The sequence below is a fragment of the Rhea pennata genome, chromosome 4 (assembly GCF_028389875.1).
Source record: "Rhea pennata isolate bPtePen1 chromosome 4, bPtePen1.pri, whole genome shotgun sequence".
In the NCBI taxonomy this organism is placed as follows: Eukaryota; Metazoa; Chordata; class Aves; order Rheiformes; family Rheidae; genus Rhea; species Rhea pennata.
The window spans coordinates 52,169,100-52,196,941 of record NC_084666.1 but is presented as its reverse complement, the minus strand read 5'-3'; the positions used below and the strand labels follow the sequence as shown (position 1 = coordinate 52,196,941).

General features: G+C 37.5%; 1 protein-coding gene across 1 annotated transcript; it reads right to left on the bottom strand.

The window, feature by feature from the left end:
- Positions 1 to 309: 309 nt before the first annotated feature.
- On the bottom strand, positions 310 to 27,786 carry MGARP (mitochondria localized glutamic acid rich protein). The gene is made up of 7 exons (XM_062573961.1): positions 27,586 to 27,786; positions 25,876 to 25,979; positions 24,670 to 24,772; positions 19,742 to 19,972; positions 5,537 to 5,698; positions 4,668 to 4,716; positions 310 to 2,032 (listed from the first exon to the last, which is right to left on the bottom strand). The coding sequence occupies exons 1-6, from the start codon at positions 27,668 to 27,670 to the stop codon at positions 4,670 to 4,672; spliced, it is 732 nt and encodes a 243-aa protein (XP_062429945.1). The 5' UTR covers positions 27,671 to 27,786; the 3' UTR covers positions 310 to 2,032; positions 4,668 to 4,669.
- Positions 27,787 to 27,842: the final 56 nt, after the last annotated feature.

The following is a 27,842-nucleotide window of genomic DNA, read 5'->3' as shown; positions in this document are numbered from 1 at the left end:
GAGAGATAAAAAGCCTCTAGAAATCACACTGTAGGTTGAGCTTCAATTCTTCAGGCACAGGTTCTTGAAGGCTAATATATTTAGTCATTATCCTAGGGCAGCTCCAAAAAGAAAGGGGCATTCAGCAAGGCCTATAATTTCAGAAACCCTACAGCCAGCTGTAGAAATTAGAAGTAGAAAGATTTACCATTGGAAATAACTGGAAAAAAAAAAAAAAAAAAAAAGGAAATAAGAAACAGTGCATTTAAGAGTATGAAAAGCATAGGACATTTAATCTACCAGATAAATAGACTCTCATCCAACAAAATATCAATTTAAGACTTTTATTCCAGTAGCTTTGTCTACAACAAGTGCTTTTAATCACAGTGGCTTTATCCTTCAAGAAGAAGGCTATGGTATTGCTTCCTGGAGCTTGTGAGCCTGATTTTGTCTCTGCATTATTCTAGTTATTCATAAGCAGGTGCAGGAACAATAGACTGTATTTTCATCAGAACACTATTATAACTTGCTTCATGATGGGGGGAGGACAATACATTTATTTGTGCAATGGGTAGGAATAACATGGTACTTTTTTGACATTTTTCTGAGGTTCTGTTTGAAGAAAAAGCAGTCATTTATACCTTATAATTCACAGTTTCTATATAAATTGTGTATGATATGCCTTGTTTCACATCTGAATTAGAATTATCACCATTTCAGGATGGCTGTAATGCTTTTTAGCTGGTGGGGAATCTCAGCAGAAAATTTTGTAGTAGATGCGCATGTGTGTGCCTGTACATGCATATGATCATAATACAGGAAAGGTTCAGGAGCATCATATAAAACATTCATTACAGAATATTTATTATTAAGATAATACTAACAAAACAAGAATATTTTCTGGTTACACATTTTGAAAAACTGAATAAAAGGCCATACTTTTCAAATTCTGCCTGAGCTCTTACATGCCCCTCTCCAGGAGAGCAAATTTTGACAACTAAAATCTTGCTCCAGGTTTCCAAGGTGATGGAGTTTTCAATAGTTTTTAAGCATTCTTGTGCATTTGGACACCTATGCCATAGTCTTTAATGCAGATTTTGCTGGCCATCTCCAGGCTCACAGTGAGGAGCTTTACCATAGCCTACATTGTTCATGATTTGTGTAACAGTCTTCTCTTAAACTTGTATTTTGTTATACCACCGCTGCATGTCCCTGCTAAGACAGAACACAAAGACTTTTGCAAGGGAATAAGGTTTTGGTGGGGATGGAGCCCACCACTTCCAAGCACTGATAATAACTTTAACCTGCATTATTTTGATTTTCACAGTTTCTCTAATTTGCTACAATGTATCTATTGCTACTACTTGCAAAAGGTTGATGTTCTCAAAGCAGGAGACTGCTTTAAACTTTTAAAAAGTTTATTCCTGGATACAACTGTGCAAGGGAGGATAATATTTAAAATGTTTGTGCAGGAGGAAAATTAAATTTTGTACAGACAAATGTTCTTTGGTTATTATTGCAAATTCAAAACTTGAGAGAAAACAAGGTGGTTGTTTTCCCCCATGAACCAATTTAAAAACACTAACAAGTAATTTTAATAAGATTTTAGCACAGTAAAATTTTATCCTTAAAATTTAGCATGGGATGGTACAATGCTATAATTATGCAGCACAGTTTGGACAAAAGGCAGGGCATAAATATGGGTAACTACTGGAACTAAAATGAGTTCATGTAATACAGATGCAGTTAAGTCTACTGCTTCTCTTAAGTACATTTATTTATAACATGCCGGATGGTGCTTTGACATTTATTACTGGATGCTCCTTTCTAAAACAGAGAGGTTAATTACAGAAGCATCTCTCTAACCAACTTAAATCATATTAGGTTGTCTGTTTCAGTAATGAATACTCATCCTCATAAGCAGTGTGGGATATGACAAACTACACAAATTGTTTTATGTCTCCAAGGCAGAGTATGAGGTTTCACACAGGAATCAGCTGGTTGATTGCCCAAATACTTCCATTAAACTTTTCAAAGGCTTCAATGCTGCTCACTGGGAAAAAGAAAAAAGAATATGTTTTAGAGAAAGCAAGAGTAAATCATGTTTAGCAATAGACATGATGCATCACAATTTTTTCTCTGCAGACATCCAGAACACACTGTATTTTTGACTGCAGGTTATCAGTTAAGTGTATTACAGCATATGAGCACTATGTCTGGGTAAATCATACTTATCTGATGGCTTGCAAAAGCTTGCTGTGCTACCACCAACAAAGCAGAATTTCAAGGAATCCTTCATCTTCAGCTGTGTTGCTAAGATATTAATGAATTCCTCTGCATGTTGGACAAATTCCACTAAGCCTTATTTCTACAAATAGTTACTTGATTAACTTTAAGCAGAGGTAAACCAATTCTGTTTGCTGGGATTACTGATGTAAGTAGTTTCACAGTGATGTGAATTCAGGGCCAGCAGCCACACACAAGATTGCTGTACTCTGAGAAGAAACTGGGATAGTATATACTTACTCAGAGGTGCTAACAGCATTAACTCAAGGCTTCATCTGAGATTTCATCCACTGCTATTACTTCTAGCCCTTCACTGATTTTTTTTAAATAAATTGGATATGATTTTCTCATATCATCAAAATTCTTCTGATATTTTTTCCTCTGAATTCTTCAAAATGTTTAATTTGTTTTAATGCAAACAAAGTTAAGGCCCAAACCCTAAGTATATACCCTTAGTATATAATAAATGTATACTAAAAATAATTAGCTTTCTTCTAGCTGGAGATGCATTATGGCTGATGACTTGCAGATCAGAAAAAGTCAGCCTGGTTTTCAATCCAGCAGCAATCTTGCAGCACTGAGAAGTCAAATGCTTTATAAACATTTATTTCTTCAACAAGATTTAATCTGAGCTCATGAAGGGACACTTTTTGTAACCTTGTAGTACTATATTCATAAAAAGTAACTTTTTTGAAGGAAAGAACCCGAACAATCTAGGCAGCCATTCTGGGCACCCATATTCTGGCAAAGAAGAGAGTCATTTATTTACCTTATTTTCAATTTGTTTCATAAAAAGGGTCTCATAACAGCTTGCCTTCCCTCCCACCACCTTTTCAATTACTATCTCTGCCTTCATTAATGAAATTGAACTATTTGCCATCCAAATCAAAATCTAGAATGACAATGCAAAAATTTTAGGGCTGCAAAATATTTGAAGGGGAGGGGGGAAGACCTTATAAATTTTATTACTTTCACAATAGCACTGCATTCATGTGTCCCAGAGTGGAGAGAATTTCTTGGTAATTTGGTTTGTGATATTCTCAGGTGCCCTTGGCTTTCTCCTTGAGCAAAACCAGCTCCTGCAGCTTTTCAGAACATCCCATCCACATTCATTAAACACTTGTTCCCCTTCATGTCATTATTCCCAGTAAAACACAGCAATTCTGTTTAGTAGAGAAACATATCTTACACCAGAATTCTGTAAATTATTGTACAACTTTTTGGGTTGTTTGGGTTTGGATTTTGTTGATTAGCTTTGCGTGCTAAAACAACATGAAAGAAAAATACAAGACATTTGGCTGATTTATTAATGAAGTTAAGGAAAATGTCTACCTTCTAATCACAAGAACGTAAAAGGCGCTATTATTTTGTATTGCACTGGATGATGGAATAAGCAAATATGAACTTGAGAAAAATTCATACAACTTTATTGTTATGTTCTAAGTGTATTTAGTACATACGTTTCCAGGGTACACTGAAAAACACTTTCTCTGCTCCATCTCTTTCCACTCTTGTGTTGGTGCTCCAAAAGGTAATATATAAATTGTTGACTGGCAGCAAAAGTAATTTTGAGAATCCTGATCTGGGAGGTTTATCTGCATAACTTTCAGTTGTTTCTGTTCTGGTTAGTATGTTCATATTTCAGCCACTCTTTTTTCCCTTAGATTTCTATCACCATCCTACAGCCTATTTTGGAAAGCAAGGTCATGTGGAACACAAAACTTGCACAAAATATTTTATTCTGGAAACTAATGAAGCCAGCTGAGCAATTTAAGCATACCTTAATCCCACTGACTACAACTGCTAGTCAGCTAGCTAGTCGTGTACTTCAGGAGGCATACCCTGAGGGATGGGGCCCAATGAGAACACTGTGTTCAATGTTTTTCGTTAGCGCAGAGTAAAAGCGCAGAGAGACTACTCTTGCAAAATGTCTTTAACAGGTCAGAAGGTTACAGCTTCACTGTGTTTACACTGTCATTCTGTGCCAGCTGCCAAGAGAGGAGTTCGCTTAGATAAGGCAATAATCCAAAAGCCCAATATAAATATCATTTAAATTGATGTCCAAACAACACTGTTGCACAGAAGAAAACTAGATTTATCACAACTCTTGGGTCCTAATCCAATTTTCACAGGACTAAAATAATGCCATAAGTAAATACCCAGTGCAACGATCAATATCACAGTGAAGTTTGGCTCCTTTACCTCTAAAAGATGCCAACAATGATTCCTAAATGATAAAAAATACTCCAGATATTCTTTCTACAGTGTACTTGTTGGAGGTAGAAATAGAGATTCACCATCAGAATGTGCGCGCAGACTTTCCATATGCTGCCGCTGCCACTAGCTGAGGAAAACAGAAAGGTGAATTGCAGGCAAGCTCACGCTGGAACTGTACTGCATACCTTTAGGATTCCTTTGCAGCATCTTCAGCTGTCGTCCCTTCCGTGGAAGCTGAAAATGGAGACAAAATACCAATGAGAAACATTTCTCTTGTTTAGTATAGCATAACTACAAGCAAAGGAGATGACTTATTCAACTATGAATAAGACAAATCCTTTGGGCTAAAGGGAAAAGATTTTCAAAGTAATATTAGGGATACAGAGATTTTCCTTTTAACTTTCTTATTTCTAATTGTAATGGAGTTTAGTTAACTTCTAAACTGCTTTGAAAACCTCCATTGTGATGATTTTTAACACACATTTTGTAATGTAAGAAATGTAAGAAAGGGTCATTTATACAGTTAACTAAACAGCTTCATCGGAAGTGCAATATATGCAGTAAACAAGAGTGTTGCAGAGCTAGTATCTCATTTAAAAAAAAATCAGCTTGCAGATAATTAACTATGCATTGAAGTATTGTAAGGTTTATAAATATCACATGTTCTATATTTGTCTTTACAGGAATATAATCAGGAAAAATTCATCCTTCAAATTAAGTAAACCTAAACCAAAAAGTGTGCCATGTCACACGCACCAAAAGGGAGAATTTCCTTGTTTTAATAAGCTTTATATCTAACCACTTAGCTAGACAGCAGAGCATTGAGCTCAAAGTGCCCAGGGGTCCAGCTTAGTAATACCTATTTTTAAAAGATGGCAGATAATTTCAGAATTAAATTCTCTACTCAAAAATACAGTGAGATGCTAACCACAGCCATCATTAGCAGACCCATTGTCACTTAATGCATCCTAGATGCCCTTGCAGCTAGTTCAGTACAAACAGCCATTAGTTTTTCTCAGAAGCAAAGCATTTCAGACCCAGGTATGCTGTGCACCTTCTGAAGTTTGCCCAGACTCCTCTGCATCGGCGTCCTGGTCCCTTGTGGCTGCATCAGACATCTCTTGAGGAGCTGCTGGCGCTACTCCTTCTTTGACACTGTCTAAGCTTTCCTCATGGGCAGAAGAAACTGCAACATCCAGGCCTTCACTCACAGTTTCTATGAATCAAATTAGAGAGATAATTGTCTTGTCTTTGCTCTCCATTCCTCAGCACAACTGAGGGAGGCCACTCAAGGCTCACCACATGGGAGATATCTACTTAATGTACAGACTGCAATCAGGTAACGAAAAGCAACAAGACCTATGAGGTGATTACATTTTATCATGAAAATAAAAGCTTGCAAGTGAAATTCTTACAAATTAAATTTACTCTTACAAATACCCTCATTTTATTTTCTGGTTTCTGTCAAATTAATGATCTGCAAGATACAAACGTTAACATTTCAGTGGAAATAAGCCTAATCTGATCAACAGCATAAAATACACGATGTATATCTTCACGTATTTTTGAAAATACAGTATGAGCAGTTTTAATGTAGAAGTGTCCTAACACCAGGCTGTGATCTAGTGCAACAAGACTGCCAGTCAGCCTGTTTTCAATACTCATTAAGGATGAGGCAATCTATTTGTATGAAAGGTCTGTACTCTGTCTATTTGTTCAAGCATTTATGCATACACGCTGCAGGAGGACTGAGCACATCAACCAGTAGCTATACATTGTAAATGTTACTTGAGTAAAATCTCTCTTATCATATTCTTCTAACCTTTCTGTTGGAAGTCTCAGCATCATCACACATTTTAACAGCTCTGCAAGGTAATTTGTGCAAGGACTTTCTTGTTACAAACTGTTTCCCATACCAAGATACTTGTATATTAAATACAGTTAACTAAACAGCTTCATCAAAAGTGCAATAAATGCAGTAAACAAGAGTGTTGCAGAGCTTGCACTCTATGTTTTTTTTCAAATATCAGCTTGCAGACAGTTAACTAGGGCATATTCTGAACATCAACTATTTAACTTTATTTAGCAAAATACTGACTGAATTTTGAAGAAACATCCGAAAAATTCAGGAATTGCTACAATTTTCATTATAAGGAACAGCTACACTGAGAAATAGTGAATTTAAAATTCAGAATGTCATATTTTAGAACTAGCATCACCTGATGCAATGCAATATATTTGCTGTGAGGACTAGCTGCTAGTTTTAAATTTGTAATATGAAACATTCAGTTCATATTACAAATACTTTGCTCTCTGGCTTATAGCATTTTGTCTTGTTAATTTTTATTTCGCATGATGTTTCACTGTTTCAATCTTTCGCTTTAATAAAAGCAGATCACTAAACAAATAAGTGAGCAACACACAGTTTCTTGCTGTTTTACTTTTTAATAAAAATCTCCAGCCTGAAGTGTTCTGTGTATTTATCGGAAAGGCAACCTACCGCAACAAAACATGGATTGCTCACGGTTTATCATGGTCTGCGCAGAGTAGTTGTCACTCCCTAAAATGCAAAGGAGCTTGCTGCAATACACGCTGTATTTTTTTTTTTTTTTTAATTTTGGTCTGTACATATGAATAATTGTCCCTGGCTACCATAGAAAACTCTAGCTAGTATTTTCATTTTTAAAAAATTCTCAGGTGGCTTTCATGTCTGTTCTTTGATCATGCACAGATAGAATTTCATAAGAACAAACTTCCCACTGCCACAACTTATCTGCTCTTTTCAAGAGGAGAAAGCTGGAAATAGCTTGTGATGAGAACACACTTGTTCACTGCAGTGTCAGATGCAGCAGTTCACACTGGGTCATTATATATTTCATAATGCCTTATCTCTAAGATTCAGACTGTCCTATACAGATCATTTTGGCACTGTTTTTTGGCCTCTTGCAACTGCAATAAGCTACCTAAATGTCATTTGATGCTTTGAGCAGAGCATTGTAACAGTAAGAATTGCTCATTTTGTAATTGTTGCTGTCCTTACAACTACAGCTTTCTTGATTATACATGAAATTAGAGGTTGCATATCACTTTATTAAAGCCTTATCAGTACATGTATGGATGACTATTAAACACTAAACAAGATATGAGCTTCTTAATATTGCTAGAATTAGCTATCTAGAAAAACAAAAAGCAATAGGCTCCTCTCTGTGGTCTTCTATTACATTTCAGTTACTGTTCCTGTTTAAAAAGGAAAGGTGTCAGACTCGTTCCTCATAGTTAAAGATGCACTAGAGCATACACATCAGAAAGGCTCTTTGCATGGCTTTTTGGCTCAAGCACAAGTTTAACTTCATCCAGAAAAAGAACTTGGACACATTTCTGCATCCAGAGTACTGATTGCCTTGTGGTATACGCAATTCAAAAATCAATACAAGTGACTGGATTTTGATGAAATTCATACTTTTCTTTGTTTCTTCTCAAGCCCATACTGAACTACCACTTTTCAGACCTACCACAGTTCCAGTGCCCTGAGCCTATTTTGTACCAGTCCAGGAATGTGACAACTATTTTGAACATTAATCTGTCATACAATTCTCTGGGTACTTTTTGGTGGTTTGTATGCAGCTTGGTCTCAGAACAAATGGTCTATATTCCGTTCACAATGTAAATACATTTCTCTCTGTTCTGGGGAATTCCTCTAACCCCAGGCAACACAAGATTAATGATTACCTGAAACAAGTCAGCCACCTCTTTCAGAATCACAGCTGTGACATTGTCTCACGCAAATCACAGAGAAGGGGTTGTGCCTGGGTCCATCAAACCTGTCTCCCCTATGTTAACCAGGGAGTAGGACAAGCATTACAAAGTTTAGGAAATTCTCCTTTTTGCTTCCCTGTTAAACCTAATATCACTCTGAAAGTCAATTGAGCTTCTAAACAACATAGTGCTTTCTTTTTAATCTGCATGTATTTCATTTTTCAGTCCTATTTAATCTCTTACTTGTTCTATGTAAAATACAGCAGTTACATCCTACTTCATTAGGGGGATTTAAATCTGTGCCAAGCACAGTGATGACTCATTTTCCATAATACTAGAAAGAATAATTTTACTCTATTTGTTCAATTCTTTTAAAGTTACTCATAAGTCTGTCACGAAATTCTGTAGGAATTAGCAGATGATATAATTGAAATCACTTTTAGCTTTTGTTAATTCAAATTCTAAAAAAGCCAAGCTTTATTTTTTTCAAAATAAATCATAGAGAAGTTAAGCATCTTAACTGATTCCATGTTGTTATCCAAAAGCTGACCAGCCTGAAATTCTGAATTCCTTGTATTCCTTGTGCAGTGATGACTGTGACCCATTCTCTGTCTTTGTATCAGCTTCTTAAAACTTCCACAGGCTCAGAAACAAAATACAATTGGGCAGTAGCATATTACACTTGCTACCAAACACAACACCAAGCCATTTCTGTTACGAAAACACATCTGTTTTGAACTATTACTGTGTAAATAGAGAAAAGGAAATTAACTCTACAGACAAAAGGAAATCAGAAGTTTTTGGTTATTCTTTTTTTTTTTTTTCAAAAGGCAGTAGCATCAGGACATTCCAGTAATTTACCAGCACTATACTGACCTCTAGTTCCACCTAGAAATGTAAGTTCCACAAAACTCTATCCCTACCATTTCAGTGAATGACAGCTGCTCCCTAAATAAAATAATTATTTCTGCAGACCTTAAAGAAACAAGTTTACTCTTACGAAGACTGCGATTGCAGCATTGAGAGAGCAGGTCTTTGTATTTCTGTGCAGCCACAACAGAACAGAAAACATTCCACATGAATTGCATTTCCGCATTCTTACGATTTTCAGTTGAATTGTCTGAGTATTAGCTAGTGCAGCATCCTTCCAGCAGAGCACAGAAGCATAAGCAGGGACTTGCATGAACTATATAACTAGCAAGAACCTTTGTTCCAGGTAATAATAAAGGGGGGAGAAGGAAATGGATCAGCTTTCAGAATCCAGATCCTACTACTTATAAAGCACTAGAAGACACTGCAAGCCATCTTTTAAAACTTTATAACATTGCAGAGAGGCAATTTACTTGGAATCACCCTGGAAGTTTGCCTGGGACTCAGAGCTCTAGTTAGAAATTGAATTGACTTGCACTGGCAGTCATCAACTACTTACTGGGAAGAGTAGGCTACAGGGTGCTCACGAAGCGGGCAGATGAAAGGGAGGTATAGAACAAATGTGGGTTCTGATCATAATAAGTGGTTCTGAAGTCCGTTAAAGAAATTGATTTTTACAATATTTTTTCTACAAGGTAATGTTTCCAATAGTACTTCTACACAGGAACTGTTGCCAGGTTTTAGAGTTCAGTGATCATAAAGCTGAATTTACCAAGTCGTGTTTCATACCCAACACCATGTGTGAAAGGTGTTAGCAGAGCAATCTAGTAATTGTCAACTGTGTACGGATAATTTGAGATTATTCAGAATTCCCAAAGAAAACAATAGTATATGCAAGATTAGAGCAACCAAAGCAATGTCAGATGAAACAAGCAGATTTCTTACAGTAACCCGTCAGCATTGTCAAGAGATGTGAGCAAACAAGTCGGAAATTAAAAGTTTTAGTCTTTTGTCAAGTCCAGACTATACTGGGAGCAAGATATCTTCCTTTGGTAAAAGGAAGAAGTTCCCTGAGGGCTATTTTGAATGACTGCTTCAAACCTCAAAGAAGAAAAAAAAATAAAAATAAATTAAAAAGAAACAGCCATATTCACAGTAGGTTGGATCTTCAAAATTCCACTAAGATAGCAGATAGACAGCAATTAATTGATAGGAAAACAAATCTTTTACATAGAGATAGGGAATGCATATAAAAAGGAAAGAACCACTTTCCTCCTTTCTCACGTAGACAAAGCACTTTAGCTTGTGAAAGAAAGACATCTTTCTCTTAATATCCAGGAATAAAGGAAATTTCATCATGTACAGCAGCATTGAAATAAGGGAAAGTGACCAAAAAAAAAAAGGGGGGGCTCTTGAATGCAGATTTTTAAACCTAAAAACATTTTTGCCACTTTTGCCAGTCAACCCAGTACTGGATCAGAATACTTTGTTCGGAGAGGCTTTGTTTTTTAATATCTAGTGATTCAAATTATAGATAGACCAATACTAATGGCCACTAGGCACAATTATGTAAATTGGCTTGCTTATTAAAATGAACTTATAATAAACTTGTTATTAAACTTGAAAGTTTAAGTTTTCTCCTTTCTATTTTTAAAGTAGTTTTATAAGTGTATTTTTCTTAAATACAACATATGACAAAGAAAGCTGTTCCTGATTTTAAAAGAAAAGTATATGCACTTTTTCCCTGCTCTGGGAAAGGTAGCACTTAAAAAAAAAGATGAAAGTTTCATAAGACCAAAAAAAAGTCTTCTCAGGAATAAAAACCTATAAAATTCTTTGCCCTATGTTTGTATTTTCCTGCTAATATATTTAAAACTGTCATATTTTGATTCTAATCCTTTGATTCATTACAACAGAAAATGTTGTTTAAGTTAAAAACAAACAAAAAATATGAACAGGCATGGATCCCCCCCTCCTCTTTTGGATGTAAAAATATACTTTTATGAGGTGAATCATTTCACTGAGAGCACCATCTTTCATTTCATAAAAAGATTTTTTTTTTAAGCAATCAACATGAGTCTGGTATCTCTAATGCAGAATGTCACGTTCAATTACTTTTCAAAAAATTCTTTGCAGAAGAATTTGGGTTTATTAAGCTAAAATAATACAAGTTGCCCAGCATAATACAAAAGGCATCTGCCTGGAGCCATAGAATGCACAAGAACAAAAGCTGGAATACAAAAATGGCCTTGATATTTTAAGCCATCTGTAACAAAACCAATGTCACAAAATAATTCCAAAGGAAAAAAATGTAATCAAATAATTGTGAAAAAGATACAATATTTTACTTACAGCTTTTTTAGAAAACTAGAATGTGATAGTTTCACTTATATAATCTTCCCAGCCTGAAAAGTTTCTCTCCAGAGAAACTCAGTCAGAGCATGGGGAGGGGGGGAAATTTCATAGTTTAAAGGGGGGAAACGTCATAGTTTAAAGAACTGCTAATCAAAAATGACAGTGGAATAGAATTCACTTAAAGTCAAATTCTGTCATGTTTTAAAATTAATTCAAGAATACACTTATGACTGATTGCAGAATAAGAGTACACAAGCTTGAAGCACCCTTAGAGTTCAGCAGGGAGCACAACAGTAGCAGGAAGAAATCGTGATTCCCATTTAGACCAATTTAACATGCTACAGTTCTGTCATACCTTCTTTAAAGGAAAGGGAAGAGAAAAGAAGTTCCTTAAAGAATAGTTTGGGTAAAACATGGTAATAGTGACAGTAGAGGTCCTCTCCCTGCTTTTTTCCCCCACTTGGTACATCAGAAGCTGAGTTGCCACCGTGGGATGGCAGGGCTGCACTTGACAACCTCCTTCACTTAGAGGGACTCAGACCCTCATCTCCCACCTCAGTAATAAGAAGGGAAATAATAATCACCAGGTTAATTTGGGACAAAATATCAAACCTGTGTATACTCCCCTATAAAGTCATCAAGTACTTGAGGATTCATTGACCAGGAGAGAGAGAAAGCTCAGGGCGTAGGATGCAGGTAATCACCGGGAAAAAAAAACAAGCATTGTCATCCCTCAGGACTACTTCAGATACGCTGTCCCTACTCAGTAGCCTTTTATTTCAGTGAACATTTAACATGGTTATCTTACTCCATCCAGATAACAACCTCTTCGGAAAGGAACAATTTTTAACACGTAAACGCTTGGCTTCGAAGAAAAATCTACTGGTTGGTTAAACACAGACCAACACAGGCATCTCTGCCACTGCAAATTCAGCACTCAAGCTTCAGATGGGAAAAGAGAAAGCCCTCCGCTTAGACTTTCTTATGGCCTAAAGTTAAACCCCCAGGCTTAGATGGTGATTTGCACACCAATTTGTGACTTCTTTAGCCATTTACCTCTTCCTAGATGTTGCAGAGGTGTCTAAATCAGGAGTGCAGACCTTACCCCAATAATAGTGCCCCTAAGTCTACTGGAGGAACATTAATGAACACCACACCTGTGTTTATTGTGGCACTGGCTGTTGCATTTTCCTAAAATCCTTCTACTCTCCTCAGTACTTTGTATTTTGTGTAGGATATTGTTCAACCACCAGAAAAATCACTGGTTTACATTGCTGCTGCTGCTCTTTGTTCCTGTCTGTGTGCAGTACAGCAGCACAAATATTTCTGCAGTTACATGCTGAACTGAATCAGAGAACCGACAATAATCTAGAAAAACACTGATTATTTTTCAGTCACATCAGTTCCTTGACCTGTTTCACCGAGGAGCTGCACAAACTTCTGGTGCACAGGACAGGAACCAGTGGTTTGGCAACTGCTGAAGCCAACCCTGCTCAAGAAATTGTTTGTGGAATGGCACCCCTCAGGGGCTGCTTCAGAGGCCCAGGCTCAACCATCTGTTGCTGGACAGAAATATATTCAGTCCCTGTCTTCTCTACTTAATAATAGCTCACTATAGTCTATTAATATCAGGAAGGAGTTTTCTCCCTTTGGCATCTCAACTATTCCTTAAGCTAACCTGAACGAGAGACTTAGCGCCAAAGATCTTTGGGAAACTGAGGAACGGAGACAGATTCCTAATGATTTCTGTCACTATAAAGATAGGCTTTTTTTTTTTTTTTTTTTTTTTTTTTTTTTTTTGCAAGCCACCCATAAGTAACACAAAAATAAACACAAAGTCCAGCTGAAAGCCTAAACTACAGGGTTATGAGGCACATTCTTAAAAATAAAATGTTTTTCTAAACAGCAGGAAAGAAACATCTCCATTCAAGCAAACATATCACAAGTTATTCATGTTTAATGTAAGTCACTAGTTCCTAGAAAAGCCTCATTAGTTCACACTAATGACTAGAAGATTTGCTATAAATGACCTTATTCTGCAATGGATGATTAAAGAAAGCCTCAAAGGGATGTCTATAACGATCACGATAAGGCCTATGTACCTAGTACATATGTATATGATGTACATAGTATGTTAATCCAGAAGGAAACTATACGAGGTACTGCAAAATATCAAGTATGTCATTTTATATTTGTTACAAAGTTGTTACTATGTTAAAGCATCCAGGCTGCAGGCCTCCTAACTTTCACAGAAATGAGAAACAATCCACATTGTGTCTTTTCAACAAGCATCTACTCTTTGATTGGAATAGATCACCAGGAAAACTAGTGCAAGATAATACAAACACACATATGAAAATGCTCTAATAACTGGATTTATGAAATCCTTCAAAAGTTATAACAAAATTTTACATTTAAGATGGGCATCTTCTGCAGCATTTTTCATATGAAGCAAAGTGCCAAGTTTTACTCACTTGGATTCTTTCCAAAGGAGCAAAGGTCACCATGTTGTTTTTGGAAAAAAGACATTTCTCTCTGCAATGAGAAACACTGGCCAAAAATGAATATAAAAAAATCCCATCATTCTTCTTGTATGCACTGCTACCATAGGAAAACAGGAAGAAGTCACTTTGCCATTCTCTCTAAATATTGCAGTATTATGTCTGTAAACATGGCAGTATATCTGTGATGTTGTGACAGTATCTGACATATACAGTATTTCTGTATGTTGCATTTTTTCCAAAAAACACAGGTATTAACTTTTAATGTGAAGTAAATGATAATAGTTTAGGTTGAATCAAAGTAAGTTGTTGTTCACCAATTAGCTACAATCACTTATACATTATTCACATTATGTCATTTCATCAATTTTATTTTTTTTAATGTAGTTACTTATATCCTTGTTCTACAACAGAAAAATAGAAAGACAGCTGATTTTAATGTAATTATTCTGTATACCACTTTCCCACATTTACTTGTTCGCACTCTTAGATAGGAAGTGCTAGCCTTTTTCCATTTTACTGGATTTTTTCCTCGTATAGTAGTAGTATCAGTGCATACAAAAGTATCAGCGCATGCTGTAAAATTCTGTTCACATAAGGTGATCAAAACTGAATAGTCTCTCCTATCTACCAGTTTATGTCTTCAGATATTCATAAATCTTTTACAGAGACCTTTTCTAAAATTTGTTCACATTCTTTCTAAAAAAAAATTAGTTTCTTCACAATATAATGACTCATCTACAAGCTTGGTTTTAAGGAGAAGCCAGGAGAAAGATGAGAACAGTGGCCAATATATGGCAACTGGGAGATAGAAAATAAAGATAGTAGCCAGGGGCAAATGAAGAAAGGGATAAATATGAAGGAGAAATAGCCAACTATTTCAACAGATATGAATACTTCCCCAAACAATATGCATATAATTCAACTTTCTAGGAGCCTAATTTAGCTAGCTAGTGGAAAAACTAGTGGAAAAAAAGGATTCCTCTATTTAGAGGAATTTAGAATAGAAAACCTTTGTTATAGTCAGTAATTAGCATATAGTCAGATGATGTGAATACATTCCTTCAGTCTGCACTTCCCTTGTGTGGCAGCAATCTACATCTGTTTAGAGATGTACAGAATTCTGTTTAATGCAATGACTTTGTATGTATTAAAATGGCAAATAGACTTGTTAAAAGAAGTTTCTGATCTATACAGGCAAGGACAAAGGTTTTAAGGAAAAAAAATACGCACACAGTCACTTGCCCAAAGTCAAACTGTAAACAGGTGATGTAATCATGAGTAAGGTGTGACCAGCCCCAACCATTCAGCATCTTATCCCAGGATCTGAGGTTGTAAAGAATTCCAGGTTGAATATGTTTTCCTCCTTCCTAAATCCCACAGAACAAATATGATTGGAAGAATGCATTTGTACTACAGTGCAACTCAATTCTGAAAGACTGAATAAGTATCCTCAGGTACAAATAACTCTGAGGACTTTTCAGCAGTCCTCAAACACTCCTATTGTCCCAGCATAAATTAGAAAGCATTTGAATACCCATGTAAGGTTTAGTAACATACCAAACATAAACAATATACACTGATCATGTGGAGCATTTTTGTATGTTTGGCATCACTGTGCCAGCGTCAGCAAAAGTTCTCTACAGAAAGCAGCAACTTCTGTCCAGTGCAGCCTATCAATGCCATTCAAAGCTAAACATGGAAAACACTGGCACATTCGCACACTAATCCTCCCCAAACCTAGTTACTCAGCCTTCCTAAATTCAGTCATAGAAGAAGAGTATTTGAAATAATAAACGGAGAAGAGCCCACATTGTTCAATATTTGAAAAAATTAGAAAAGAATCTACACTGCTATAGAAGTCACAAGTCTGAGAAAGCATGGCCTTGGAATAATTGCTGTTGCTATTCCAGCTGATAATATCAAAACCTCAAGCTTCAATTCTAGAGTTGGAGAAAAGTTTATAGCATCAATCTAAAAACTAAAACAGTCACTATTGCAACAACAAGGTCTAATGCAAATAGAATATATGCTATGAAATGCAGAATTGACAACATACTATCTCAGGACTAATTAATTGTAATTTATAGTCTGCAAACACAGCGTATACTAAAAAGCAAACAGCATGAAACTTACAGCATCAGGCAGTGACTCAGAGTGACTGCAATAGCTCAACTGATTGAGTACAGAAAACTGCATTTAGAGGAAGCTAAAACCATAAGAGCAGAATAACAATACCTTTATGGCAACAGCATTTCCCAGAATTTCAAATGGCAGTAGAGGATTGTAAGGTCTTCAAATTGAGGCAAGGATAAAATGCCAGCCAGCTAAATTGTAATTGATTTCCTAAAATTGAAATTACCCTGATTAAATATTAAGTACCTGCATTCAGGGGGACTTGGTTTTCTTTTTTTTTCCTGAACATGTACAAATGAATACATTATTTGTTTATACATACATATATATATATATATATATATATGTATATGTGCTGAAGCTGGAGATGAATATCCATTAGTTGGATTACTTACATTTCAAAATGTACTTCAGAAAGCCTTACAGATAAAAAGAAACAAATTTAATTTGCATAATGAAAATTCAGAGACAATGATAAGAATACTTGCACCTTCATCTGCAGAAGTAAACAAGTTACTAACAAAATTAGTAAGTTACTTACTTAAATAAGTATCCTTGTCAGGGTAAGTCTGCATTTCTCTTGTCAGTTCTAAGAGAAAATACTTCCCTACCTCAGTAGCTATACAGACATTTCTTTTTTCTCTAACTGGAGAGAATACAATAAACAATTAACTTGGTTAAATATCGAATAGCAAAGTATTTCCAGAATGATTTTAAAGATTATAAAAATATATATTTTTAAATACAAAAAGCTGTTTACTGCAGGTAAACGCTCTGACTAGTATTGATACATAGAGATCACAGGCTCTTGAGTCAAAATACCATCTTTTAAGTATTATGTCAATGGAAACTGCACCTTTCATATAGTTTTAAAGCCTGGGATGCTAGTTTAAGTTTGCGCGCATGAGACCACATGCTGCTTCCTAAAAGCTACACGTGGTCAAAAGCCATAGGAATTATATCAGTTCCTTGGAGCCCTGAGGAACAAATGCTTCAGGAGTCTTGTTGTTTTACTGCAGTGTGGACCTAGATTAGACATGCAGATTAATTTTAAGGTGACCTAGTGACATGAGCCTCTGCTGACTTGTACCCTCCTATGGCTGGATTCAGGTTACATGGCAGTTTTAGCCCCAGCAGAGGAACATCACGTGAACTCTTATGAGATTTATGTGGCTCACCCTTGAGTTAAGCACAATTATTTGAAATAGTCTTTACTAGTGACCTGAGCAAGAAAAACTAGGTACAACTAGCACAAAAATATGATCTCAGAATCCAGTTATAACATCCCAGCAATGCCAAAGGGAACAGCCAATGCTACACTGATCAGCACATTCCCTTCCCTTAGAGTCTAGCAATTACTGAGATGAAGCACAGCTTCTGCCTTTTGATATGAAATGTTTTGCCTAATATGTGATATCCTAATTAAAGATTGGAAGAAAGATGACTGAAACAATATGTAAACATTTCTCAACATTTTTACCCCCCACAGGTTCACTTCTGCCAACTTTACCACACAGCAAAGAATAATCTCCGTAGCAAGACTTGATAGAGGCCATCTATCCCTCTATCAAGGGATAAAAGCCCACAGAATTCCTTTTAAATATCCCAGCAATAGAAGAGTTTTTCCATAGCTACAAAGCCAGAGAAAAGGGGATCTAGGAAATCAGTAGCATCTATTCACCACAGCCACTTCCAATCAACACCAGCAGTAACTAATTGTTGGAAGGCACGTGTTCACTCTTATGAAATACCACTAGCTACACAAAGTCTAACATCTAGAATTAGATCCTGAGACATAGTCTATTTTAAAGCACAATGTTTCTCAAGAAAGATTCAAAAGCCTTAACTTCCTCGTCTTCATGAGAGTGACGGGAACATTTATCATATGCAAGATACTACAATATCAATCAAATAATAAATATCCTTAGATAAGCATTATGAGAAAAATATTCAACCACTTCTTGCTCTAAGTAAATGTCCACTTCTTTAATATGAAGTTTTGCAATTGCTCTGCAGAGTGTCAGAGGTAAATATTCCAAGACATTTAAAAACATCATGTAAGTCTTTACATCTCTGATTTGCTGCCTCTACCACATATGGGGTTACTTCCTTCCCCTCTCTCTCTTTTTTTCTTTTTAAACATAATCTGAATATTCTACAGAAATTGAGATTTTTTTAAAGACTCAGTATTTTTAAACTATTCTCTTGTAAATATATTTTTATGTAAACTGTAGTAATCACTACAAATATTTATTTATACTTTTCTATTAGCTATATTACATTTAACAAGTTGGACCAAATATTGTTTTAAATCGCATTATTTATAATCTATTCTTTTGCAGACAAGCACAGGAACTACTCAGACGAGTTGAAATCCCATTCATATCTAGAAACTTCACAGAAGTCTGTCATTTGAAACACAACATTATCTCCCAAGCTCATTTGTTAAGAAGTAATTAAGATGCATCAGTTGCTAAATAAAAAGTCACCAAGAAAAAAGAGGAGGAAACACTTCAGGAAGAACAAATGGAAAAGTATCTGCTAATATGTCTCAAGGTGCTATGATAACCACCTAAAGTCTAACAGTCAAAATATCTTTAATCTCAGCATTAAGAAAGTTTGACCTGCATTTTGGAGGTACCCTCTCACATATATGTACATTTGTTTTCTTGAATGACATCAAGAGTTAGGTGTGTAGTAAAGGTTCCACATTTAAGACAAGCTGAAAATCACACTGGTCTTTCTTTCCAAAGCAAGAATTGCAGTGAAGTTTCTCTTTCATCAAGGGCTTCCAACTTTAACTGAAGATATCAGATGCAAATGTTACTTTCCTATCTGCTGAAAAATTATAGTTGCTTTATACGCATCCTTTTCAACTTTTGATTGGTTTAGCTAAAGGTAAAAGGATAAGTGATTTGTCTATACTTGCAGCTAAGCAATAAATAAAAGTGATTGCTATAAATCAAGTTAAATTATAACCTATTATTTATGTAACTTATGGGTAGTTCTAGCATATTATTACTGTGATTTTAAAAAGGTAGGGTAAACCAAAATACTTCAAGCAAGGTGGCTGCTCAGAATACTTGATATATAACCTCTAATTGACCTAAGTATTTAATACTAACTTGATGTTTCATTGGATATTGAAAATTTTTACCTGATATTTTCTTGTCATTGAGATCATAGTGACATTTTGGTTGATATGCAAGATTCTACTGACATTGCATTAATAGAACAGCTATATGAGCTACTGTGAAATAACTTAGGAATAGTAATATATAGCATTTACATTCCTCAACAGATCCTTAAGAACCAGATTACTGGAACATGTGTTGTATGCTCACTTGAACATAAAATCCTGAAAAAGGGACATAGAATGTGGTAGTAAAATAAATTTCTACTTGTCTTAGACAATAATGCTGGTACCACAGGCAGCACACTTAGAGGCACAGATTTAATGAACTTTCTTGAAAGTTATTGTTACCTTATGCTCATGACATGTCAAGGTAACACCTAGGTTAGTTTTCACTGCAGGACAAACTCCCTTAGGAACGCTGATGTTCGTTCTCTTGTCTGTAGCAAGAAGCAGTGGCTTAAGAGCTCACAACACACACACACACGAACTACATTCATAAGATAACCTTGCAGCGTAGCAGCTTCTGAATTAACAGCTTCTGAACTAGCAGCAGCTTCCTGCTGTGCTCCCTCCACAGCAGCGGGTACATCTGCAGCTGGTAAGCCACTCTCTCCTCCGGTTTCTGAGGATACCCCAGAATTCTCATCCTGTGCTGCAGGTCCAGTAGCAGTTACTGTATCAGTCTCTTCTGTGGCTGTCTCTGCTTCAGTGACTTCAGCTGTCTCCTCTTCATCACCTTTTAAGGATTTATTTAATACAATAAAGAAAGCATAAAGTGCATGCATGCAACAAATTCACCAACTGCTTTTTACCCACCTGTTTATTTCAATTTAAAATGAAAAGCTAATTTTGGAGGTCAGGAACAAAGGCAAGAAATCAAGAGCTAATTTGTCCATCTCACCTAGTGTGACACCGAGAGATGTTTACAAGATCAGGAAACCATATTCTTAATTACTGAGTTTCACAACTGCTTTACTCTAATAACAGAAATAGTGTTGCATAAAGCAAGTGATTGTAAGGTGGGAGTGGGAGAGCAGTGGGGACCATGTCAAGTGTGTCTCTAAATCCACTTTCCTGGAAGGGTCAGCAACAACATACACACACAGACTTCATGGGAAGAGGATTCCTGTCCCGTTTGCACTTAGCAGTGAGGTTATCGTATGTGGAATAAGACATTTGCTGTCATACTTCAAAGCTTTTATGTAGCTCATTATCAGTCAGGTTCACAGCTTAAGCGCACTGCAGTGCATGGCGTGACTTCAGTTTGTACAGGTAACACATAAGCCGTTTTCAAAACAGCTAACTTGGCTGGTGATAACTGCAACAACGCAGAGCCCCACACACGATTAGTTTCTTGGACAGGTTTTGCGCCTCCTCTTAGCTCTAGGTTACCCTATTCACCCTTGCTTGCTTTAGAACTAGATTGAGCACACTGTGATCACACTTCTGACTGCAGTGCAGACATCCAGTAAGAGCCACAGTTCTTGGGTAAGAAATACAAGATCTGTGGAGCAGAATAAACAAATAGGAGATTCATTGAAATTAGGTACGTAAATAAGAAAATAAATGGTAAGTTTTAAGCAAACAGTTAGTTTTACTGGAAGTATGATTATTTATGACTGATGATTTTCTTTTTGCAAATCCCAACTTTCTCTTGAGGAACTGTCTACCTTGCCGTGGGTAAGACTCTGTCGAGTCTGAAAAGAAGTGTTTCACAAGCATGCATTACTTCAAACTCAGCTGAGAAATCATTAAAAACTAACAGCACAAAGCAAGAAGAAGACATGCACAAACACCATGCAAACATGCACGAAGACAAAGTTAAAAAGAGGAGGTAATACAGCAAGTATTCATTGCAAGTTTACCATGAGACCCAACTCATCAGGTGAGGAGCAAAATTGGAAATAAAGTTTGAAATACAGTTGCAAACTAAGCAAGAATAGAAAAAGGGGGGAAAAAAAGGAACTTAAAGAGACATGGTCAGAATTTATTTTATTCTTCTGGATCTGTTTAAGAACTAATCATTTTACTTGTTGGCTTTCTTATGCCAGTTCATGGCTATCTTTTCATATATTCAAATTTAAACACAGATCTACTTATTGATCAACAAAAAAAGCATTATATTAAGCAACTTGACCATGTCCCTTTAAGAGAAATCTATCTTTCGGAAAACTAAACTGATTACACAAAGAACAGACTAATAGCCAAGCTCAACATTCAGTACATTTTATTGGACAGTCAAGTATAGAGTGCATTCATTCAGAACAGCCAGCTTCTCAATCTCAGATTTGCCTTCCACAGAGCAGATTCAGTAGTAGCTCAATATGGTTTGGCCTTGCAAACATAGGTATTTCTTTTAAAGTCTCACAAGTACGGAGTTTTACAATAGAAGGCATAAAGTCATCCCAAGGTAGGCTGCAAGGTACACGTGAACGACTGTCCTTTGTATTTAACTTCCTCAGGTTTGGAAAGAGATTTCCCTTGTATTTTAGTCTGGAAAGTGTAAAAGTAAAGTCATGATTAGAAAGATTGAATCAGCTTCATAAAATTAAAAAGAAAAATAATTGCTAAAAGAAAAGAAAAGGAGGAGATCAGGAATAAGTTTAAAGGAGACATGAAACACACAACTCAGTAGCTGCACTATTTGCCAAACAAGCAACTATAATATTCTGTAAGGCAAACACGATTTTATAGTTCAAATGATGTACTAAGTTTCTAGTCAGGCTTCTTCCGGGAGCTTTTTAAAACCCATTCCTACATTTGAGATAGTTTTCCATTAAGAAGAGCTACAGAAAATTTGCTCTTGCATCTTTTTCTAAACTATCTCATCTTTTCAAATACTATTTCAACTCACTAATAAACAAGCAAGCCTGGAACAGCATTTGATTATTTCTCTTGTTTTGACTGCCTTGTTTGTTACATGCAGGGTTTTTTTTATAACAAACATTTGGGATTTGGACTCAAGGGGAGAATTTTCTCGGAATGAGGAGTTAGTGGGGGAACAGGGGCAAACACTGCTGAATCTTGAAATTCATTCAGATGAGTCTCCCTCTCATCGACTACTCCTCAACTGTAAGTATAAGTTTTTCCAGCTAGAAAGTTTTCTCTGCTTTACCACTAGACATGCAGCAAATAAGCCACAAATGTGCTGTTTGACGTGTTGCTTTTCTACCCACCACTTCAAGCTGTTATCAACCCTGTGTTTAATAGCTTATTTTGAAACTTGATTTTATTTGACCTTAAAAATGTTAGATTACTTTGGGAAGAGGAGTTTTATCACTCTTTATCAGCAATGCTTGCTGTGAAATAAGGTTTAAGAACTAACTGGATCTAAAGAATGTGAGGAGAAAGAAGCTGCAGTGGCACTTCTGGGAAAAGCAATACTATAGTATCAGTGTGTGACAAGATACACATAAAAATATGATTATGCAAGGAGTGGGGGGAAAAAGGAGAGGAAGACAGAGGTTAAGGTTCTTCTGAAAGCATATAGAGGATTCCATAAGCAAAATAGGAGCAGAAACCTCTTTTGGGAGCACAGAGAGTTGGAAATTATGAAGGATTAAAAAAAGAAAGCCTATAGAAAAAGGTATGGTAAAGCTGATTCAACAGTAGATTGAATTGTATTGTTGTCTGGAATTAGCTCAAATATCCAGTTAAGAACTTTGGGTTGAACATTTATTCAGGAATCTAGTACTGAATAATACTTCTAGTATTAGAAACTTCTTATTAACAATAATAAGAGAGGCAGCACTCATCTGCCATTGACTGTAACATTTATATGAGCGACTTAAGCCACACAAGGCATCAAATTATGGGATGTCTGGAGAATACCTGAAGTCACAATGACATAATTTACAGAGCCCTAAGTATTCTCACCCTAGTCACATGCAATATACGTATAGCTTTCAGGGTGTAAACAGTGTCACTGACTTTGCTGATATCCCTTTCAACCATTTTGGTAGACTAGAGTTAAAATTCTCAGTACCTTGTAGTAGTGAATCTTAAGAAAAAAAGGGGAATATAACAACAGGATTTTATGTGCTCTGGAAGGTCTGTCTACTCCTTTTACTGCTACTGTGCTCTTCTGAGCATGCTTTAGTAGCCATCATTTCTCCTCTGAAGAACTAAACACTAACTAGGTCACTAGAAACACCTATCTACTTTGGTTCCAATAAAGGTTTTTAGGGAGAGTGGTGGGTGACAGGTTGTGTTTTCATCATTTATGAAGGAGAAACAGCATATTGTATCAAAGAATGCCTAAATTTTCAGAAGTCTTGTTCTTTTTTTGTTGTTGTTGTTTTGGGGGACAAGGAAGGATGGCAGTTAAAACCTGGTCAAATTCTTGGCATCCAGAAAGGAAATTTAAAACTTACATTGTTTTCAGCCAATAAAGAGAAATAAAAGTATTTTGCCATTTTAAACTTCAGTATCTTTAAAATTAAAGTTTAAAAACTAAAGTGTACATTGTGTAACTTCATTCAAGAAGATTAATGACTTCAAAAGAAATAATATTAAAGGTAGAAAATTTAGAGTATGTTCTTACATTGAAAAGGAATTTTAAAACACAGCACTTGTGTGCAAATATATTAAAAACAGCCTCAAGTACTATGGCTTCATTTTTAAACACATATTTTTTTTTGTCTAATAATGGGGAGTTGGGGGGAGAAAGAAAGAAAGGGGGGGGTATCTCCTTAACCACACCATTTTTAATTGCTTTTCATAGCAAGACCACACTTGCTAAATTTCCATCTTTTAGATTATGTTCATTTTAACACTAATTGAGATAGACACAAACAACATTCCATCACAAGTATTTGATCTAACTTGGTCTAATTATTTAAGCCAGAAGTAGTAAGGAAGGAATTGTGACACATTTAGATGGTGTCTGCTTATTAGACAACAATATTGTAACATAAAAATGACAAAGTCAAAGCTGTGGGATTAGAAATGAGTTGTTTTTTTCAATGTTTTAAATTTATATATAAATTTTTCTAGCTCAATGTACTGTGATTGAACAAATACATTCCCTGATGACATGTGGCCTGGAGCCAAACGGTTGGCTGAGAGAAAGATATAATCTGCTCCCACAAACAAACAAAAGGATAAAACCGATTTTGACAGTATTATGCATTTAGTCAAGTTTCATTAAGCTTTTGGTCATCAAATGCTAATGCCCAGTATACAATTAATGGTTCACATATTAACTCTTTCCATCCAAAGAGAGATTCCTGCAGATTGATTACAGGGCAGATTCCCTGCCTCAACATTAAATTCCTCTCCAAAATCTGTTCTAACAGAACACTGTATAATCTTTACTCATAGTCACAGAACTTGGATGAGAGATGACACTGTTAAGGCCTGACTAGCTAAGCTAGAAGTCTGCTCCAGATCCATACATACCCGGGGGAAAAAACAGAAAAGAGCTCAACTCACCCTTGTGCGACAGAGGTTTGTTTTTCCGCCCCTCAGCTCTCTCATGAAGAATATTAACATGTTCAATATATTTGCTGCGGGATGAGCTGACTGTTCTGTAGGCCTGAAAGAAAATGATATATCTAAACTTATTGCTACATCCCTACAGCTACTGTGTTACATGAAGGGGAGAGAAGAGAAAATGAAACCCACACATTTTAAACAAGTGCCATTGCCTGTCTTGAAATACATATCAAATCAATATAAACAAAGTTAAAAAATGGTTATACTATGGTATTTATACATTTCATACTTCTCCATTGTTAGAAAGTAAAATACAAGATAATGTGCAGCTTTCACAAAACACTGCAGTGTTTTGGGAATGGAACGGAATATTTTAAAAGATAAATAAGGACAAGTTATTTTTAAAAGGTAAGGTAACGAAAAAGCGACAGCAGTAGATTTTATTCTTTTAGCCATGCAATCACACAATTCTACCTTAAAAACATTTTGAACAAATAGAAACTACTTATCATTTAAGAGGATTATTTTGTGGGAGAGGAAAACACATATATCTTTGGGATGTGCTAGTCACTAACTCAAATCACGGAGGGAAAGGAAGCTACAAAATGGAGGCTTTAGGGACATGAAGCACAAAGTCTGATACATTTAGATGCGAGGAAGAAAATGATTAAAGACAAAGTGGAAAAAAAAGAGGCTTGCAGAACATGAACATGTTTTTCTAATAATTAATATTCTTATCTTTTTCTTTGTGCTCCAATTGACAGAGCTAACAGTCTTCAACTTCTTGGTTTAGATACAGCATACTTCACATGTGTCTTATCTACTTTATTATGTTCTTAATGTTTGCAGCAGACAAGCAAATGAAAGGGGTTGGAGGTAGAAGCCTTATTCCATCTTTAGATGCACTCATTTCAGTCTTAAGTATGTTTTCTACTGAAAATTATAACAGCCTTATACTGTAACAGTAAATGTACAGTCAATGTAACAGTAAAATAGACAAGTAATAGGCATTCAGTTTCACTAGTTCTTTGAACAGATTTTTGACTTCTTACAGTTCTGTACTTTAGACTCTATTTAATTATATGCTACGTCATCTACATTACATTAATGCAGTTTATACTTTGACCATATTCTTTAATGCAGAACATACTTTAAATCAAGCCAACTCAAAAAGTACACACGGATCCACTTCCAAACACTTACGTAATATAAGCCACCAAAAGCAGCAACACCAGCAAGGAGATAGTAAATCATGTTCTCTCCAGAAGAGCCAGGAACGCTCCCAGATGACATCTGCCGAAGAGGTGCTACAAAAACCATTGATATTAAGGAGAAGCATTGCTAAAATACGATCACAGAATAGAATGATGTGGTCTAAGCTATATTTCTTTCTTTTTATGGGAGAGATGATTTAAATATAAAGTTGAAGCAAAACTGGAAGGTACAGTTTATCACGGCATTTAGCATGACTGAGTATGACAAGGTGTGGTGCCTTACTAAATGAGATAAAAGGCTGAGGTCAACCAAAGAATTAACGTTTTTTGAGAGCTACACTATGCCAGCTTCCAAGTACTGGATTTAGTCTACATAGATATGCCCTACCTAAGGGCATGTAAAGTACCTGTCCTTATGCAGTTCTGCTATGGTCAAGAACATCAGAGGTAACAGATCTCTTTCAGTGTAACAGCGAAGCACTTTCAGAGAAAGGTTTTCCCTTTTCATTTGCATTCCTTCATTCCCAAATAGACCACTGACCTTCAGGTACGTGCTAAAACCCATAACATCAAGTATGGGCCAACAGGGCAGGCAGCATTACACAATTTTATCTCTGGCTGAGTACTTATTTCACTACAATGGCAGCATTCACTGTTTATTTTTGTTCAGCATTTCAGTGATTTTGATGCTTGCAAGAGCCTTGGAATTCTACTGTACATCTCAAGAGATGTGTCATCTTTTTTGGTTATACATCACAGGTTATATTGAATATAACCTGTGAATAATAAATATATGTAATTCTGTTAATCACCAAAGCTTTCAGCAGAATTGCATAGCTTCATCCTAGATGAGTAGCAGATGAGAATTATCTCATGGAAGGGGCTCTCATTAAATATAAAATGGCTCCAAGCATCGCAATCAGTAGCTGCAAAAACAGCTTCAAACTCAAACTGCCGCACGCCAGGGATTACACTTAGCGTCGCCCGTGTCACGACACGCTTTCCAGGCTCCTCCGCAACGCTCGGGCACCGTGGCGGGTCCCCTGCCGCTCCCGCGCGGCGCGGGGCGCCCCTCGCCGGAGGCTGCCCGTCCGCGGCGGCACGGCAGGGCTCGCCAGCCCGCCGCCGCCCAGCGCGCCGCCGAGGCTCTCGCCACCGCTTACACAACGCGCGCTGCGCCAAAAGCCAGGGCTGCGGCACGCCGCCCCGACAGACACCGCCCGCCCCGACAGACGGCCGCGGCGCGAACGGGCTGCGCGTTACACCACCGCGCCGATTAGCCGCCCTGGGCTTCTTCTCTCCCCCCGTCCCCGACGGGGACGAAGGGAAGAAAACGAGTGGCTCCCTCGCTGGGGGGTGGGGGGGTACATCCATAATTATTACAAAATCTATCTTCACCGACGGGGAGGGGAAGGGCACGACCTCGCTCGGGCCGCTTCTCCGCGGAGCTAGCAGAGAGCAAACCCTCGCCGCGGAGGGGCTGGCTCGCCGCAGGAGCGCCGCTAAGGCTGAGCGGCAGCCGGCCAGCTGCTGCCTGACGCCGACGGAGCCGACCGGCGACACGCGCCGCGCCGCGCCGCCGCGCAGCCCCCAACGGCCGCCGCCAACGGCCGCCGCGCGCGCCCCGGGGGCGGGACTGCCCCCGCCGACCTTGGCGCGCCCCGCGGCTCCCCGCGCCCCGCCGCTGGCCTCCACCTACCGCGCTGCTTCAGGCGGCTCGCGGCGGAGGGAGCCCTGCTCAGGCGAGCGGCCACCGCCTGCGAGGCGGCCCGGCAGAGGTACATGGCAGCGGCGGCGGGACCCTCGGCAGCGGAGCGGAGCGGCGCGACGAGCACGGTGCCTACGGGCTGCCGGCGCTGCAGCGCTGCGGCCGCCGCGCACCGACCCCCCGCCGCGGGGCGGGGCCCGGCCGCCGCGGGGCGGGGCCCGGCCGCCGCGGGGCGGGGCCCGGCCGCC